At 36.2% G+C, this 19,368-nt stretch overlaps 1 protein-coding gene across 10 annotated transcripts in view; it reads right to left on the bottom strand.

Annotated features, from left to right (window-relative positions):
- LOC115439748 (POU domain, class 6, transcription factor 2) overlaps positions 1 to 19,368 on the bottom strand; it is a 156,701-nt gene that overhangs the window by 39,609 nt on the left and 97,724 nt on the right. For 8 of the 10 annotated variants that reach the window (XM_037438523.1, XM_037438521.1, XM_030163734.2 and 5 more), the window contains 4 exons: positions 16,831 to 16,969; positions 14,765 to 14,950; positions 9,871 to 10,011; positions 9,093 to 9,585 (listed from right to left, as the gene is read on the bottom strand). In XM_037438523.1, coding sequence (XP_037294420.1) covers positions 9,093 to 9,585; positions 9,871 to 10,011; positions 14,765 to 14,950; positions 16,831 to 16,969 — 959 coding nt within the window. The remainder of the gene's footprint in view (positions 1 to 9,092; positions 9,586 to 9,870; positions 10,012 to 14,764; positions 14,951 to 16,830; positions 16,970 to 19,368) is intronic. The other 2 variants (XM_030163741.2, XM_037438526.1) reach the window with 1 other exon arrangement.

Genomic DNA, 19,368 nt, shown 5'->3' on the forward strand with positions numbered 1-19,368 from the left:
TGGGTAGGTACCACCGCAATGTTTATTTCTGCCGCCAAGCAGCAGTATGTAATCATTTTGTTCCGGTTTAAAGGACATTATAGCGAGTGTGATAACTCAACATAATAAGACTTAGCATCTCATGTCTTAGGATGGCGAGCGCAGTGGAATACCAAACAATACTTTGTAATTCAAAGTGTCTGATGGTGTTTCTACTGTTTGTGGGCGGTTGTATCACTTACAACCAAACGAACAGCAAGCTCGTCTCGTCATTCAAAACAATAAAAAAAATGTCTGATAAAAATAAACTCTGAAACTGGTGAACGAATTGAAATGGAATTTGACACAAAGATATACCATGCCCTGGAAATAATAGACTATCATATAGGCTACTTTTAATCCTGGACTTTACGCGGAAGGACTTCTTTACTCTTAAAAGTATTTCATTAAGGCAGTACCGCTAACAAAACTTAGTTGATCATAAATATACCCAATAAACGTCCGCCATTTTTAAATTAGTTCATTTCTATTTCCCACAGACGTATTAACACTAATTCTTTTTTAAATACCCAATTAGTTTTATAGATACTTATCTCGAAGTAATTAAGACATATCATGACATATATGTTGCGAATAGTAAACTCTATTAACGCGAGGAAATGACATATAATAAAAAAGTTGAGTTTTTGCCCGATCATATAATTCGATTAGATTTCATAATGTATGGACAGGAAAACATAATCTGTTGATTAAAAACAAGTGGAGCGTGGTCTGACGCGCAGACATACAGACAGACTTAGGGTTGTCACGAACTTTTATAATGAATAGATTAAATATTTATATTTGTACTGAATTTGATTCTTTGGTCATGATACTTTTATCATTCATAACTATTAACTTATGCTTTAATGCTCGCTTCATTAGTCTAATAGACTTAAAAGATAGCCTTTACCTTTATAAAATTTAGCACTAGAGAATGAGTGACTCCAAACTCAGGAAATTTACGTAAATTTACGTCTCAGTGGTAGTAGTATCCTCTTTCCATAGGTCTATTGCATAGACATTCTCTATGTATAGCATTATCTTTGCCCACATTTTCTGCCTTTTTGTATTTACTTGTTTTGCTCTGCTCCTATAGGTCTAATGACAATTATGTTATGAAACCCATGAAATCTTAAATTTGACTAAGCTTTAATTCTTTTGTGCCTTAAAATATCCTGAGAAATCCCTGTTTGCATACTCCTCAAAGAAGTGAGAACCAACTTGTAACTATACATATTATAAAACAAAGTCCCATTTTTAGTCTGTATGTTATTGATTTTCTTAAAATCTACTAGACGGATTTTTATGAAATTTGATATAGAGATAGTTTAAGATCCTTTCTATTCCGGGAAAATAATACCGGACCTATTACCCCGAAAAACTCCTTCACGCGGGCAAAGCCTAGTTAAGTATATTTATAATTTCATACGAAGTTGGCAGCCCTGAACAAGTGCATAGATAATGGTAAATAGGCTGTGTAATAGCTTTTATGTGGCAGCGACAAAACTGCGGTCATGTTCGCGTAATGATGCGTAATCATTATTTTTCCTGTGGCGGTTTGATAATGACAGAGAATGATGCTTACTTCAGAGTAGTCGACTACCAGAGAAAATATAAGATAAATTGAAAAATATATGTACTATGTTAGGTAATAGAGAAGAATTTAAATATTTTTTGTTCTTTCACTGGTCTGAAAACGGCTCTCGCCAACCTTTTTATTAGTGAAGCAAAGACGTTAAACAGCAGGTATAGTTAGTATTTTTTTTATTCTTTTGTATTTTAGAGGCCTTTGGTGACATTTCCACCATGCCAGACCCATAATACTTTAAACATTATCTTTCTATCCTAAATTACTAATAAAATTATAAATAAGTATATCTGAATAGGGGTCCCGACAAAATACCCCGGTAGGCCCCGACGTCTAACTAATTAATATTAAAAACATTATTCAAAGCCGCTCTCATAGGCTTCGTCCTGACACACTCTGCTAATAAGTGTTGGACATAGTCCATAATACTGCACTCTGAGCAGTTGGGAGTAGCACTTTTTCCCATGAGGTGTCTAGTCTATACTATTATATAAAGCTGAAGAGTTTGTTTGTTTGTTTGTTTGTTTGTTTGTTTGTTTGAACGCGCTAATCTCAGGAACTACCCGTCCAAACTGAAAAATTCTTTTTGCGTTGGATAGCCCTATGTTCGTGGAGTGCTATAGGCTATATATCATCACGCTATACCCAATAGGAGCGGAGCAGTAATGCCTAATCTCAGGAACTACCAGTCCGAACTGAAAAATTCTTTTTGCGTTGGATAGACCTTAGTTTGTGAAGTGCTATAGGCTATATATCATCACGCTATACCCAATAGGAGCAGAGCAGTAATGGCTAATCTCAGGAACTACCGGTTCGAACTAAAAAAATCATTTTGTATTGGATAGCCCTTTGTTCGTGAAGTGCTATAGGCTATATATCATCACGCTATGACCAATAGGAGCAGAGCAGTAATGGCTAATCTCAGAAACTAAGAGTTTGAACTGAATAATTCTTTTTGTGTTGGATAGCCCTTTGTTCCTGGAATGCTATAGGCTATATATATCATCACGCTATGCCCAATAGGAGCGGAGCAGTAATCGCTAATCTCAGGAACTACCGGTTCGAACTGAAAAAATATTTTTTGTGTTGGATAGCCCTTTGTTCCTGGAGTGCTATAGGTTACATATCGTCACGCTATGACCAATAGGAGCGGAGCAGTAATGAAACATGATGCAAAAACGGGGACAATTTATTAGTTTTGAGAGCTTCTGTTGCGAGCGCTGCGTAAACGGTTAAAGTTATGCAACAATAATGTATGACGGGATTGTTCCTCTTAAAAAGTTCTACAAAAATATATCATAAAACAAAGTCCCCCGCTGCATCGGTCTGCCCGAACGTGTTAAACTCAAAAACTACCCAACGTATTAGGATAAAATTTGGTATGGAGACAGTTTAAGACCCTGGGAAGAACATAGGCTCCCGGTAAAATATATAGCGTGACTTTAATAACGGAAAACTTTATCCCGAAAAACTTTATAACGCGGGCGGAGCCGCGGGCAAAAGCTAGTTAGTTATATACCCGGACATCAGGATCAAATCTGTGGTCCAAAAGTTATCACCAATTGGTACTAAGTCGTCTCATTTGAAATGTCAGTGTGACAAGATGTCACAGCGTCGTTAGATATTAATACAAAAATACACATTTACAGAAAATTTGCGCTTTAAAAGCGAATCAATGTATAGAAAAATATGAATATTTTACATTGGTGTTTTGCTATTTCACGGTTGATTGAACCATCGTATGAGCGCAATATTTTTGTAGGACAATCGTCACCATGTCCGCTCTAAGTAATCTTAAAACTCTTTGCAGCGAAGCTATTTTTGTCGTTTTTATTTGCCCTAATTACGTATTTTTTAACCGCATTAATTAAGTAACCGCAATAATAAGTTCCGAATGCAACAATCACACAATTCAGCACATTGAAACATCAAAACGTGTCTAATTAAAAAATCACAATAAAACATGCATACATAATAACAAAACGCAAGTGCGTCTCGGCTCGCATTTTTATTATTTTTCCGCACTACCAACAGCAGAAAATTGTTTATAAAGTGCGTGAACATGGCATTATATATGTAATTATATCAGTAACACCGAGTTACATTACATCCTGTGTGTAATTAACATTAAATAGCTCATTAACGTAGATAATAGTGGTGGCGATGGGAAGTTTTCCTTATAATGCCTTCACGTATCTACGTTTTATAATTAGTGCTTTTAAAATGTTCTATGTTTGAGAAAAAATAACGCGTTTCACTTATCTTTAGTGCAAAATTAAACGTTTTTATTGAGGCGTGTCATTAATATTGGAGAATGGACTGCGTTTATATCCCCCAATATGGTAGAAAATTGAGAAAGAGACAAAGCGATCTTGCGGCTAGTATCTTATTCTAGAAGTAAAAGTAATTGCAGGTGCGTATGAGTTCAGTGTCTTTGTCACTACAGACCTACAGGAAAGAGATGTGTAATGACCGCTTAGTCGCTGCGTCTCTACAAAGTGGTAAATTTTGTGACAATATTGCTATGTTCTATGAATGATAAAAAATATTAATTATAATTTTTCCCTGTTGTTGAGAATGGAATCCATGTGCAAACATGATATTTAATTATAAAACCTTTTTATAGGATTTACCTTGTTATTTGAATGTTAGGTTATAATATATATTATATAATTTTATAATCAGCCCTGTATTACATAATGTCCCACTGCTGGGAACTGGCCTTCTCTACTACTGAGAGGAATGAGGCCTTAAGCCACCACGTTGGCCTAATGCGGATTGGTAGACTTCACACACCCTCAAAATTCATAGAGAGAACTTTTCAGGTATGTAAATTTCCAAATGCTATTTTCCTTCACCGTTAACGCGATAAAGAATACACACATGACTTTAGAAAACTCAAGTGTGTGCCCTTGGGATTTGAACCTGCTGACATGCGTCTCGGCAGTCCGTTCCACACCAACTATACTATGCCGCACGTCTTAGGTATTATTATCCAGAATGAATGCAGGTGAAACTGCTTAAAATCGTGTATACCGCGAGAGTTAACCGTACCGAATATTAATACTGGCAAAATTAAACGCATGTGAATTGTGACAACTTTAATACTCACTTAAAAAAGGTTTTTATTGCAGTCACAAACGTATCTTCCTTTGTGACAACTTTAATACTCAAAAAAGGCTTTTAATTGTCAGAAACGTATCCATCATTTTTACTAGCATCTATATTCTATAACACAGTTAACGATCCTTTGAACCACTACATTCGGATACATTATATTCGTAATAATGCAATACTTGGACATTTGAAGTGCGCTCCACTCCACTCCTGTTCGGATCATAATTATGTTTTTTTATTCCATTGTTTACTTGTCCCCTCATGTCATCGCCTATGCGTCACTGTAATTTTGTTGTATAATTAACTTTAATAAGGGATCCGATACCATCTGTCTTTATGTCCTTACATTAAGGCATATTTTGAATGCATGATGAACCACATAATGTATTTTATTCAACATTAATTAAATGAATTGTGTATTGCCATTGGGAAATACCTTAGAGGAAAATATTGTAGGTTAAGGAAAGTTAATTGTGGTGTTGTTTTTTTGTTGTACGTAAACACACCCACTTACTGTTGTAATGTCAAGGATGAATGTGAAAGTTGATAGAAACATATATTAATGTGTAAAAAGAACGTTAATTGTCAAGCACATTGCGGGCATGGTGTAGTGTGAGATTTGGCATGATTCAAGTTCATATAGAGGAGTGTACAATAATAAATACATTAAATCGACAGTCGAACCATAATTATATTAATGTAGAATTTGAGTCTTAAGATGACGTACGATCTTTAAGATTTGAAAACTATCACGTATAGATTGTAAAAAAACGGAATTATATAACGAAAAATATATATTTCACCCAACTTTGACCTTTAATTGCTGTAAACCCGTTTTCGCACAATCTTACACGTCTACTAACTAAAACCTTGCAGACAACCGAATCGGGTGCAAACTTTACAAATTTTCCACCCCAGAGCAACACTTCGGCTCCGTGCGCATGTTTATCCAAAATCCCATTAATATAATGGATTAGAAAGTGCGTTTGTGTGTTTGCTTGGACGAATGCGATCTACGGAACCAGCGCGACGCAAATTGATTTGTCTCTAAATGTAGTTAAACGTACTGGGCATTACAATTAGACACGCACCCTTAATCCCTTTAGGGGGGGACATAGACTGAAGTGCACTAACGCACTCACTTTTCGCCATATTTAACGTGCCATGATATGATATTGGGCTAGCATAACATCATACTGGCCATAATTCCATACTCCGGGATGTTAATTGTACCCTACTCAGAGATTAAACCCAAGATCTCAGAACTAAATTAGTATAGTAGTATAATTACGTCACGGAGACAGTCTATAATTAGAGAATACTAAAAATGTAAATTCTAATGTTAGTTACTTTATTGCGCAAGTGTTTTATGAAGTTATCGTAAGTACTAAGTAGGCATTTAATGCAATAATGGAACAAGGTAAATTACTTAGTTGCGGATTTATTGTGACGCCTTATTTTTACTGCAAAAACACCTAATAATATAATTATATTAAAGGAATTCCTTTACCAAACAATACTTTGTAATTCAAGGTATTGGATGGTTTTTCCACTGTTTATGGGCGGTCGTATCCGGGCGAACGGCAAGCTCGTCTCGTCATTCACAGTAATAAAACAAAAACCTTTATTGTCCGGTTTGAGAAAATTTTACATATTACAACAAAAATACTAAGAGCAAAACTAAGCTAGATTATAATTTAAAACCATATTGGTCCCTAAATAGGTTTTACTTAGTACCTATCCTGTTAAATGCGGTTCAAAATTCGCGCCAACAATTTTATGGCACTCATTGTGTAGAACTTTGTTACTTCGTTGTTGTGCCAAGTAAAGGTCATTCAATACAATTTAGAAAAAAAATAGTTCTAATGAATAACAAACCTATATTTGAAAACATTAAACCTTATTATTTTTTAAAAAAAAATCTAGTTAGTATCAGCCGGGATCTGGAATTCGTATCCAATATGACGATAGGTTTGCCCCTCACATGATAGGACGGCATAAACAAGGTGGAAAGTAATTTCACCAGTTACACCTCTGCCTACTCTTCAGGGTTAAAGGCGTATGTGTTATAAATAATAATAATAATATCAGCCCTGTATTATATACTTGCCCACTGCTGAGCACGAGCCTCCTCTACTACTGAGAGGGATTAGGCCTTAGTCCACCACGCTAGCCAAGTGCGGATTGGTAGACTTCACACACCTTCGAAATTCCTATAGAGAATTTCTCAGATGTGCAGGTTTCCTCACGATGTTTTCCTTCACCGTTAAAGCGAACGATAAATTCACAAAGAATACACACATGATTTTTAGAAAAGTCAGAGGTGTGTGCCCATGGGATTTGAACCTGCGGACATTCGTCTTAGCAGTCCGTTCCACACCCAACTAGGCTATCGCCGCTTATGTGTTAAATTTATTGAAATGTTTTCTCCATCAATGACCCTTCACGTTCAGGTTATCGGTAGACAGGTATTTCAAGGAGGATAATAAATAACCAATGAACGGATTGTGACTACGCCGTGACCGCTAAATAAGGAAAACCGTACAAAGTTCCTGTATTTATGACTCGTTTTCCGGCGAATATATATTTCTGTATGTGTGTGAATCGTAATAAAAGGCAAAACGGTCGCCACCTAACTGCTGGTGGTAGGATATTGTATCAACACGGACAGTAACCACCACACACAAGGTGTTAAAACCCGCCATAGTAACCCACGTGAGAAAGTAGCCGGCATAATTGTCCCGACTGGCGAGGAGTAATCCTCGCTCGCCAGTTGACGTTCTGTGTAGGGGCCTACTTCGCTTACCATCAGGTGTATTTTCGTCAATTTGCCCGTGCATAAAGCTCCCCAGATGATAAGCGACACAACCACCCATAAATATAGTAACAACCTTCGACTACTTTGTGTGAGAGTACCTCGTGGCATTCTAGTTTCCGCTGCACCCAACACCCAGAGATTTAAAATAATATATCTTATAATACCCAGTAAATATCTTGGCTTCATTGTCCTCCAAACCTGAATACAACTGCATTTACATTGCTCGGCGCGAGAAATAGACATTGCGGACAAGTCATTGTTAATAATTACATAAAGGCAGTGTTTTCCAATAAGAGTTTAACTACTTTTGCTGTTCATCAGTGACCGTCTCCTTATAGGCATAGACGGTCGATGTATTGTCCTACTTTGCAGGTCCCACTGAATAACTTAGCAATCCAGTGGGACGCGATCCTTAGTTTGGGAAACTCTGCAATAACCTATTTTTTATTGCTTTGTATGACGAGATGAGCTTGCCCTACGCCTGATGGTAAGTGATAAAACGACCCATACACAGTAGAAAAACCATCCAACATGTTGAATTACAAAGTATAGTTTGGTATTCCACTGCACTCGCCATCCTGAGACATGAGATGTTAAGTCTTATTAGATCCAGTAGTTACACTGGCTACAATGTCCTTTAAACCGGAACACAACAGTAACTACACACTGCTGCTTGACGGCAGAAATAGACATTGCGGTGGTACCTACCCAGGCCAGACCAACTGCCACTATTGGAGAAATGTAACATTTCTACTTTTCCATAAAAGAGAAAAGGTTTAATGCTATCGTTCTCCAAAGTAACGTACAACTGATATCTATATATCAGTTGTACGTTACGAAAATAGTTGTAGAAACTATTTTCTAGCCCATCTTCACAATAAACATTGATTAGTAGTTCTAACACGCGTTCCGTCCGTGTGCGTTCGACTAATTACATTCATTGTCGCGTAATTACCGGCGACACTTTAGTTGCAACTTCCACCCACACACCCTAGCCGTTTATAAACTTAATTACTTCGAATAACTACCTGATTATAGATTAACTTTGTTGATTGGCTAGCTAGGTAAGGGGCCTTGACGTTACTCGGTGCAAAAAGTGAGTGAGAGTGAGTCAGTGAGTGGACTGATTGGAGACATAACGAGGCCTTGTCAGAGAACCCGGGAGTCGTACCTAGTGCGCCAAAGTAGGCCTGCACGACGTATTAGTTGATTTATCAATTATTTGAGACTTATCCCTACTCTGTTTCACCTTTTACACACATTTCTAGTCTGTATCTGTCCATATTCTGTTTAATAGGGATACTGTCAGCAATAAAATTTCAAATGCCAAGCAAACTGGGCTTTAAAATATTTCTCTTCATTGCAAGCACTATTAAGATAATGATGCGCCATTACCCCTATTGGTTATGAATGAAACAATACACATCTGTACTCAAGCACGTGACTAAATTATTTTTGTTTGTTTCCTCTAATGTGGTTTTGTGGTTTATATCTCAAAAAAACCCCTTAAATACGTACCATTACAAAATGATTCAAATTATTACTCACCTGTTAATACTGTTCAAAGCTGCCGAACTAGCGTTGTCTCTTTCACTTCTTTCCCTGGATCCTCCGGCGTATCTCTCAAAGTTATCCCTCTCTTTGTAATGCCTCTCAGGCCTTGGAGAAGACGACCTCCTCCCTTGCATTTGCTGCGGCATACTGTTTTGCTGTACAGTTTGCAGCAAACTATGATTGCTCTGCGGCTGCTGCTGTTGCAAAGCTTGGAGCAACTCTTGGGCATTGGTCGCACCGTTGGACAAAAAGTTTGGCAGTCCAGGGTTCAGCAGGGCATTTGATAATGTTGGGTTAAGCATGTTTGGTCGAATATTGGCCGGTTGTTGAGGGCTGGAGTTGAGAAGCTGATGAGGTTGGGCCATGGCTTGGAGGTTGGCTAATGATGTGGAGACCACTTGGCCGTTGTTCAGTGCAAGGTTCACCATCTGGTCATTGGAGTTGACGTGGTTTACTGGTATTGTGAGAATTGTCTGTGTTGCTATTCCTGTGGGAAAAGAAAATAAGAATAATAAAATAATTACATTCTATTTTAGTCAAAATAAACACATTATCTTTCTATGCAAATGTTTTACAGTATTGTTAATTTGTCAATGATTTGTAAGTTTGTTGCTAGTTCGGCTTTACACATATCTACAAACATACTTATTAACACTACATTTTGTCATAATATTCTTCGTTTAATTACAATCTTGAAAACCTTACATGAGAAGGAACATTAAAAGACTAATCTTTTTTAGACTTGCGTGATGTAATCTAATTACAATCTTACCTTGCGAAGTCGGTATGAGAAGCTGGGCGCCCTGTATGCCCTGCACCAGCTGCCCTGAGGCGAGGATGAACTGCGGCATCGGTGACGGCATTGCTGGGGGCAGCATGTTGCTGTTGCCGACAGGGTTCGGTGATCCCATGCCTACGACGAAAAAAAAACAAAAAATTTATAAACGGTAAACGTATTATTTTTGGGTAAGATGGAACGTTTAGTTATATCAGTTTACATGGCATGAAATTATCTGATAATCGTGATGTTGTGCTCGACCTGGACAACGCAGGATATGCGACAAAATATTGGGAAATTCTAAAGATCATATAAGGTAATAGTGTTTTTTTTTTGTTGTGGCAATTGTTGTACATTTTGCCATTATCACGTTAAGATGGTTGATAAGGGTTTAAGACTGTGATATTTCTAGAGAACGTTTCAAGATGTCTACGTAGTAGCTTGTATGAAGTGTAGTTATTTAACAACGTTGTTATTTAATTTAGGTTTTACTAAAGCGTTTATTATTGTTAATATTATGGACAATTTGTGGAGTTTTGTAATAAAAATAATATGTTGATTCATATTTTAAGCGTGATTAATATGTTGATGAGGAAAAATTGTTCTTAAACCAGCAATATCAGCAGAAAGCAAGCGAACGTGTAGGTGTGTCACCTGATATTCCTCAAAGGTATTTAAATCACGTTTCAGTATTAAAAATTGAATTATGAAGGGGCAATAGAGACCATTTTAAATACTTATTAAATAATCCAATATTGACGTAGGCACTACAATTTTGCCGTACAAAGGTTTCTTAAAAACAATTCAGTAATAAATCTACATTACCGATAACAAATTGAAACTTAACAAATCCCAAGAAACCATGACACTAAACATTAGATCGGACACACTTACCTAACATCGATAACAGTAATATAAACACACTTCCTAATAATGTTATTAGCTTTGGTTAATAAAATAAGTAATTAACGAAGTCTGTAACATGTTAACTTCATTGTGCATTTGCTGCGGTCGTGATGTGAACAGCGATAGCTCTCTTGCTTTTAAGGAAATATAAGTAAAATATATTGTTAGTATTGCGTGTTATTGTTATTGATGTTTATATAAAACAGTAAATGTTTGTATGTATGCTGTGTATTCAAATGTATTTATTTATAAATCGCGGCAAAGTGACCCCGCTGCTCCTGATGGGAAGAACAGTGGGGTCCAATAGAATGTCGACTGACAAGAGATGATTACCCTTCAGCAGTCGATACAATTATGCCGGGATATTTATAGGCTGATCCCGGAGTGCGACACACTTACGTCGGCCACTATGGCGGATTGGTCGTTATCCGGGCGGATATAAAATATATCCTACCACCAGCATCCAAATACACATTTGGATATATCGATCCAAAAATGGCTCGAACAATTTTAATGAAATTTTAGTTAATATCCAGATTGAGCGAATCTAGTAGAGTTTGGCAGCAATCGGAGCACCAGTCATCTAGCTATAATGAATGCTACCCATGCGATTCCGACGCGGGTCGCTAGTGTCTTATGAATTTATCTGACTGCCTTGGTGGCGTAGTTGTATATACGGTACGAATACGCCTACCGCACGGAGGTCATTGGTTCGAATCCTCGGGCCAAAAGAAGTGTGATTAGGTTTTTTCATTTTAAAAATTACTAAGTTTTAGCTTGGAGTCAGGAGTTGGCGGTGTGTCTTATAAAGAACGTAAAGCCGTTGGTCCTGCGCCTTATTTCTTTTCGGTCATGTTGGATAACTGTCGCGGCCTATGAAAGTTAAGGAACAGAAAATATCCCTGTGTATTGCGTATTCACTAGTGCTCTATAATATGCGTACTTGGCTGATGTCAGTTCATATTGGCCGCCATGACGGTAATTTGGTTAGCAAGGAATCAATCTTATAAACGTTAAACTATGATCCGCATAAATTTTAAGAAACGTATTTTTACATTCCGAATACAATATTTTTTTAAAATATTTAAAAACTTAAAACGTTCAAACCATTTTCAGGAACCAAAATATTCGTTAACATATTTTTAGTTCTTTAATCGTCTCGTTTAAAATGCAACCACACAATATGTTATTTTTTAGGTATTTCATAGTTAAATCTGAGCGCACGTGACGCCAATAATCTCATATCTTTTCCTCAATGTTACTTTTAACTGTTTGTGGGTCTATTTGTTTTGAGGAAGGAAACATTGAAAATAATGAGAATTTAAATTTTTTTTCATGCAATGTTTCAACTTATTTCGAAACGATACATAAGGTAAAAAAAATCAAGTAGATAACATTTATTTTGAGAACTGGCAACAATATGTTTTGCGCTGTAATATCTTCTTATATTTATATTTAAAATCATTCTCGGAGAAGTATGTTGGTCATGTGACAATTACGTCCTAAGATTACCTAAAAATATATTAATGCACTCCCAAAACATGCTGAAAATATTTTAATAGTTCCGCACGGTTAGAGGAATTTCCAAATACTTATAAACTTATTATAAAGTTTAAGGTCTTCAAAGCATCCACAGCTCTTCAATATGAATTTCTAGAGTTTACTAATCACTTGTCATAAGGTAGATATCTCTATGACTCTTTTACACACACAAACATACACACTCACACCTTTCACAATAGACTGGGGCGCAAATGGTGCCCCCAGTTTCTGCGAGAAACTATGTTATCCGTGCCCATGATGTGATAGCGGGCGAGCCTATCGCCATATCGGACACAAATTCTAAACTCTGCGCTAATATTAGAAAAACTCAAAATCACTTTGCCCGACGCAGGGATCAAACTCGATACTTTGGCCCTGCAGTCGTCCCGTAATACAACGTCACAGAGCCTCATGATACGTTTATAGGTAAAATAAAAATTTATATCCAGAAAACTGATCATTACGTTTTTGAAGAAACTAACTCATAATGCGGAAGATAATAAACAATAGAAATAATATAAAATCCATCGGCGTCCGAGCGCGACTAATTCAGCGCGAACAAAACGGGCACAAACGAATGTTTTCGTAGTGCGATCGACTTCGTACGAACTCTATGCGTGCGATTTATTCGTTAAGATTAAATGAGGATATATCTTTAAAAGATCTATTTATGTTAAGTAGATTTTGATATAATGAGATCAGAATTGTTTATTTTAGAGCTTGCATCAAAATATACAGCAACGAATAGAGCGAAGAAATATAAATTTCCTACCATCCTGTATATTTATTTAACTGAATTTCACAATAGAATAATATATACATTAAAATAGAACCTTTAACTTTAATAAAAGCACAGCTAGACTCAATCAAACAGATTTCAGTCTAGATCTAGACCTTACAAAAGAAGTATACACATACAAAAAAACGCAATAAAAACGCAATAAAAACGCAATAAAAACGCAGTTTTGTAGTGCACGTGTGCAGTCCATCTTCCGACCACCGCACGCCTTACAAGCCCGTTAAATTCCACATAACGTATTCATTCGTACCATGACATTTCACATTTTGTAATAAATGCTTTTCCTACGGCGCATCAATTAACAACCGAAAAAAATGTATAATTAGCTCTATTAAGACAATAAAACTCTTAATGATACCGCAACATACGTAATATCCGTGCGTTCGTGAAAAAAAAATATGTGTAATTATACTCATTATTTAAATAGGTTTTTTCGTCCATTACCACGCAACCTTAATAGGCGGGCCGACAGAGCGCTATCTTGGACTCATTAAATCGATTTGATTCGGTAATCACCTAATTACGAGCCGCGTGATTTTCAACTTAATAGTTTAATGCGCAAACCGTGTATATTCTGATTATCCCAATCCGTCTAATTCGGTCTAATTAGCGGTCTGTCCTGGCGCGAAGAAAAAAACTCCGAGGTGAGGTTAATTAAGACGCGGATGTGACGGAATGCATATTTAGCTTAATACGAAAATATTTTCTGCATACGATATGAAAGGGAAAATTATATTTTTGTTGGGATGCGTTTTTAATGTTCGGTATACACGAGGCTAGTGGTTCAAAGCTGTCATTAACTGTACATCTGCATCTATTAGAAGTCTTTCGGGTATAACGTAAGCAAAATATTTGTATTTTTAATCCTCTCCCTGTCAGCAAAAGTAAGCAAAATCATTATCCCTACACACCCTCCCCTCCCACCTATGTTTGCCTAGTATTTAATGTTTCCCGTGCAATTTTTGTTTATATTGATTTGAACGGTCTTAGTTTTTAGTGGTTTTGAGAGTCAATACTATAATGGAATATGTGTCAATATAAATACGAAATAGAAATTACAAGTTATAAATGTTGTTTTCGACTTCGCCCGTGTAAAAAGCCCATTCCCCTTCAAAAGTTCTTAAAACGGTGTAACGATTCACAGCGCCATCCGTATGACACCAATATATTTAAAAAAATCAGACTAACATTCTATTATTCAACATAGGAGCCAATTACCGGGATAAAAAGTAGCTTATGTGCTAAATCACGAGATGGTCTATATGTCTGCCAAATTTCATCCAAATGCGTTCAGCTGTTTCTGAGTTTATTTCTTACAAACATTTCGACAAACTTTCGCAGTTATAATGCTATTAATATAAGATAGTAAGATTAACAGTTTCATGTTTTATTCAATGTCATAATTATGGAAGGAGAAAATTAAATGAAAATAAATACCTAGTCACTCTTCAATTATATTTGTTTTATTAGTGAAACATGTCCCAACAATGGCATTATTTTAAGTCACCATTTCTTTACTATGGTCCTGGATCCTGATGTTGTGATCTTGTGAACTTAGGTAAAAACATTTATTTGTGGCAATTTTGTGACTCTGGCTATAGATCGGATTAGCAATCCTTTATACTATGAGATCGAACTTACCAGGCGCACTAACGCTCAAGTTGAGTGGCGAATTGATGACGGGGTTGGCGGGCATCGAAGCGAGGCCCTGGAGGTTCGCGGCCAGCTGCGACATCTGCTGGGACATCTGCTGCTGGAGCTGCTGCGACATTGGCATATTCTGCTGCATGTTCGCCAGGTTCTGCAGGTTTTGAAACATCGATGCCACTGTGGAAAAGAGGGTTATTAGGTTTTTATCCTGAGTCGATTAGAGTAGGGAATTTTAGTTGGTAGCCTAGAAGTTCGAACCGGTTCAATATTACTGTAGATTTAATTATTATCCGAGCGGGCTAATCATAGTAGGGTTAATACCCATGGATGCTGTTTACACAGAAATCAAAAGGATACGGTGATGTGAAAGGTTGAATAAAATTATTTCCCTCAGGAACAAGTTCGTATAAGGAAGTTTTAGAAAAGCATGGTCTTGGTCCACTATAATGTTGAGCAAGCACTCCCTTGGATCTCGGTCATTCGAATCTCATGGACATAGAAGATTAGTAATCAAGTCAAAATCTTCTTAAACTGTTTTGCGGACCTGCTGCCTTAGGCCACGCACGTTTCGCTCTTTTAAACATGCGACTTATAAGTCGACATCATTTAATTTTGACGTTTGTGGTTAATCGAGAGACGAATGTCCGTCAAATCCCAAGGGCATACCTCTGACTTTTCTTAAGTATAGTGTGTATTCTTTGTGAATTATCGCTTGCTTTAACGGTGAAGGAAAACATGGTGAGGATACCTGCATACCTGAGAAGTTCTCTATAGGAATTTTGAGGGGGTTTGAAGTCTAACAATCCGCAGTAGGCCAGCGTAGTGAACTAAGGCTTAACCCTAGGTAGTAGAGTAGGCCCATTCCCAGCAGTGGGACAGTATATAATACCAGACTGATATTATTATTATTCGATTCAAAGCTTCGGGCAAAAGTTGGTCGATAGGTTTAGTGCAAGTACCCAATTGTAAAATGAATGAGTAACCACAATTTATTCTATCGATTCAACGACTCTTTGTTTTATTTCACAAGACTATCAAAACGTAATAAATTTTAACAACCAATGCATTTCTAATCGCGTTTATAATTTTCATTTCTGTTGCCGCAAGATTCAACTAGTGTGTCATACAAACATATCATTGACATAATAATAAAATTTACTATAAAATATTATGGCCGCGTTATATTTGAGTATAATAGGAATCAACGCAGTTTATCTTAATGCGAATCGTAAGTTATCCGAAATATTGACGGTACTTGGAGATTTTGATTGTTAACGGTTAATGTCTTGAGATATCTCATTTTTCAGGGACGCTTCGTGTCGAATTGTAAATAGTTTGAATGAAAGTAACGCGATAACAATGTTTACTTTTCTTTCATAAAATCGTTGAATATCTTGAGGATTAGTTCCAGATGCTTAAATATTTATTGTGTAGCTTGTTCGGTATTTTATTTAGAAAGGTAAGGATTTTGCTGTTTCACACGCTCATACATGTATGTATGAAGTTTTTATCCACACTAATGTTTATGAAAATGTATGTAATGTTAGGTGTGTGAATCATCAAAAAAAAAATTATAATAACATATTAATGAATGTATGTTTACAAATAATACAAACAAATACCTAATATTTATGCGTAATTTTCTTTGTATGAGCACAATAATTACTCACACAGGTAATGTATAATTAATGGATTTTCCAAGAATGTTGGATTTTTCCCAATGAGTTACTGTACCCATAAAGCATGTAGTATTTTCCTAATTTCAACTTTCTACTTTCCGTTTACGCTTTGCCTTGTAGCTTACAATACCCACCAAGATTCAAAAGATGCCTATTTTACAGATGAGACTTATTGAAAAATTGTGCACTATATACCCGATTTTTGCGATGAATCTATGTTTCAACGATTATGATTTAGGTACTGAGTTGGATTGCAAGCAATTTTTAGAAATATCACAAAAAAATCCAAATTGGGAATCGAACCCTTTCTACAGTCCAATACTATCACAGTCAACAGTAAACTAGAAAGGTAAATAAATGATGGTTGTACGAACTCACTGGAGCCATTCAGATGCGGCTGGTGTTGATGGTGCGGGGTGCGCGCGCGCGGCGACGGGCTGCGCGGCTCGGCTAACTGCGCGCGCGTCGCCCCGCCCTCCGGCGAGCTCGCACCGCTCTCCCGGTCCGATTCCGCCTGCTGACAATTATACATATTAATCACGTTGTGTTCTTAATTTAAATAAAAAGAATTGAACAAATAACTTTTTTTACATAAATTTGTTTTTTTTCAATGCACAGTATGCAGATAGTGGCTGATATTTTAATTTTCGAATTAATGTGTATTAAATTTTGAAATTAGAAATCGATGATAAATAGATTTCCGTTGTAGTATTTTTGTTGAAAATGTGTCTGTGAATGTTCAGTATACATTTGCAATCGTGATGCTACCCTTTAACTACAAAACTAAATCAAGACAAGGCAGGAACCTAAATGCAACAGAAACAGTAGCGTTAGCTTTTCAGAAAGTTGCATCATATAAAGGCCATCTTTAAGAAGAATAAGAAGTTTTTAAATCAAATTTGTTTAATGAAATTATAATATAACATTCCTCGTTTATATAAAGGAGTGTTCCGAAACTGCGTCAGTAATTCATCTTAACCAGATCATGACATGGCAACGTGGGGATTGTAGAAATAAACAAAAAATTAACGAAGTCTTATAAACAATGAAACACGGCAAGTCACTTGCAAAGCGAAGACTTAAAGAAACGCGAAGATTTTTTTAATTTTTTTTTGTAGGGGCAACTTAAGCAAGTCATTGGCAAGTAGCACTATATTCCTGTACATTACATCTATTGGCTTGTCTTTGGGGTTCGAAAATCGACAAAACTTTCATACTTCATGTCAATTTACTATAAGACAACAGTATCATACTGTTAGTCTGTTATGCAGACAGCTAGTATGTTTATTATTAATTTATTCATTTCAAAATTGTTATATGGTGTATAACTGTAACGGTTAACCCGATAGGCGATACTTAAAGCTTATAATACATTTTGAAACGTGCATATAATATTAATAATGATATATTTTCTTGGGCATATTAAGAATTTCTTAGAATCAACCTTATTCTTATTTTTTAGGATATGGCTGTTAACACTAGCATCAATGTTTCTAGTACTCAAAAATATTAATTCATACAGTACCTACTAGAGATTTTATCTTACATTTTAATAATATTCAGGCGGCTTATTATCATGACTGCTGAATTTAAGCCTCGCCTAAAGATTTCCAGACGGACCTGTCGAAAGCGGCCTGCATCCAGCGTGTCCCTGCGATCTTCATTAAGTCATAATATTGAGGAGAGTTATAAAGCACGTAAAGCCGTTGATCCTACGCTTCTATCACCGGTAATGTTGGCTTGCAGTCTTATCGGACTATGAGGAAGAATAGAGAGTGCACCTGTGTATTGCGCATACACTTGTGCACCATATCTCTCGCGTACCTGGCTGATCTCCGTTGAGTTTGGCCGCCGTGGCCGAAATTCAGTTAGGAGTGAGTCAATTAATATGGTTTTAGATTTGCAACAAAACTTACAGGAGATATCTGTCATAAGAGATTTTTAACATGTAAGCAGTCACTATAAGACTTCAGTAAATTGTGATGCTTGGAATTGCAGCGAGTGGCATGTGTTTTGAATTATTGATAATATTGCTAGTGAAAACGTGTATGGAAGTTGCGCAATATATTCCTGCAAGAACTTCCTAGTCTAAACTTATCTTTATAGATTAGAATTGTAAATATTTTTGGGTGTTTATTTAAAGTAAATGCTGAAACCGTTGAATAGCTTCGAATTGGTATTTGGATGGTCTGTGTCTAGATTTAACTTAATAAGATGATATCTTATGTTTACGCGAATGTTAGGCATTGAAATAAAACTATTTAGCGGAGAAACATCGGGAGAAAATTATAATATAAAACCGCGGTAAAATCCGCCAAATAGTTTTAATAAGATTACTTATTCCTAAAGAACTCACAATGAAACTTTTATTCCGGAACAGGAAATACTAAACCGATTTCGATTTATTTTCACAAATAGGAAGCTATATTACTCCTAAGTGATGTAGGCTAATGTGAGTGATATAGGCAAATTTTATCCCAGGAAAATATAAAGCAGGATTTTTATCCCGGAAAATGTTTTTACGCGAGTGAAGTCGCGAGCAAAAGCTTGTATCCTATATTATTATTGATAGCATTATAGCTGTTATTATTTATGTGCGAATGTATTTTGGGTGAGTTATTGAAATTATAAAGTTGGTTTCATTACGCTAGGAATGCATGCTTAACTTAGATATTTAAAATTATAATCAAACGTCAAGTTAAAACTGTTTTTTGAGTTTTGTCATAGAAAAAATCAACTCATAACAAGTGTAAAGTTTTTATAATCTGTATTATAAACTGTAATGATTATAGTTGAATTTACAAAAGGATTTTAAACAATAGCACGATAAATATGTTTACAATGACAATCATTTGCGGGGCCTTTTATTTTTTGTGACAAACACATTTAGCTATACATTAATTAACTTAACGAACG

This window comes from Manduca sexta, chromosome 14, assembly GCF_014839805.1.
Source record: "Manduca sexta isolate Smith_Timp_Sample1 chromosome 14, JHU_Msex_v1.0, whole genome shotgun sequence".
Taxonomy (NCBI): domain Eukaryota; kingdom Metazoa; phylum Arthropoda; class Insecta; order Lepidoptera; family Sphingidae; genus Manduca; species Manduca sexta.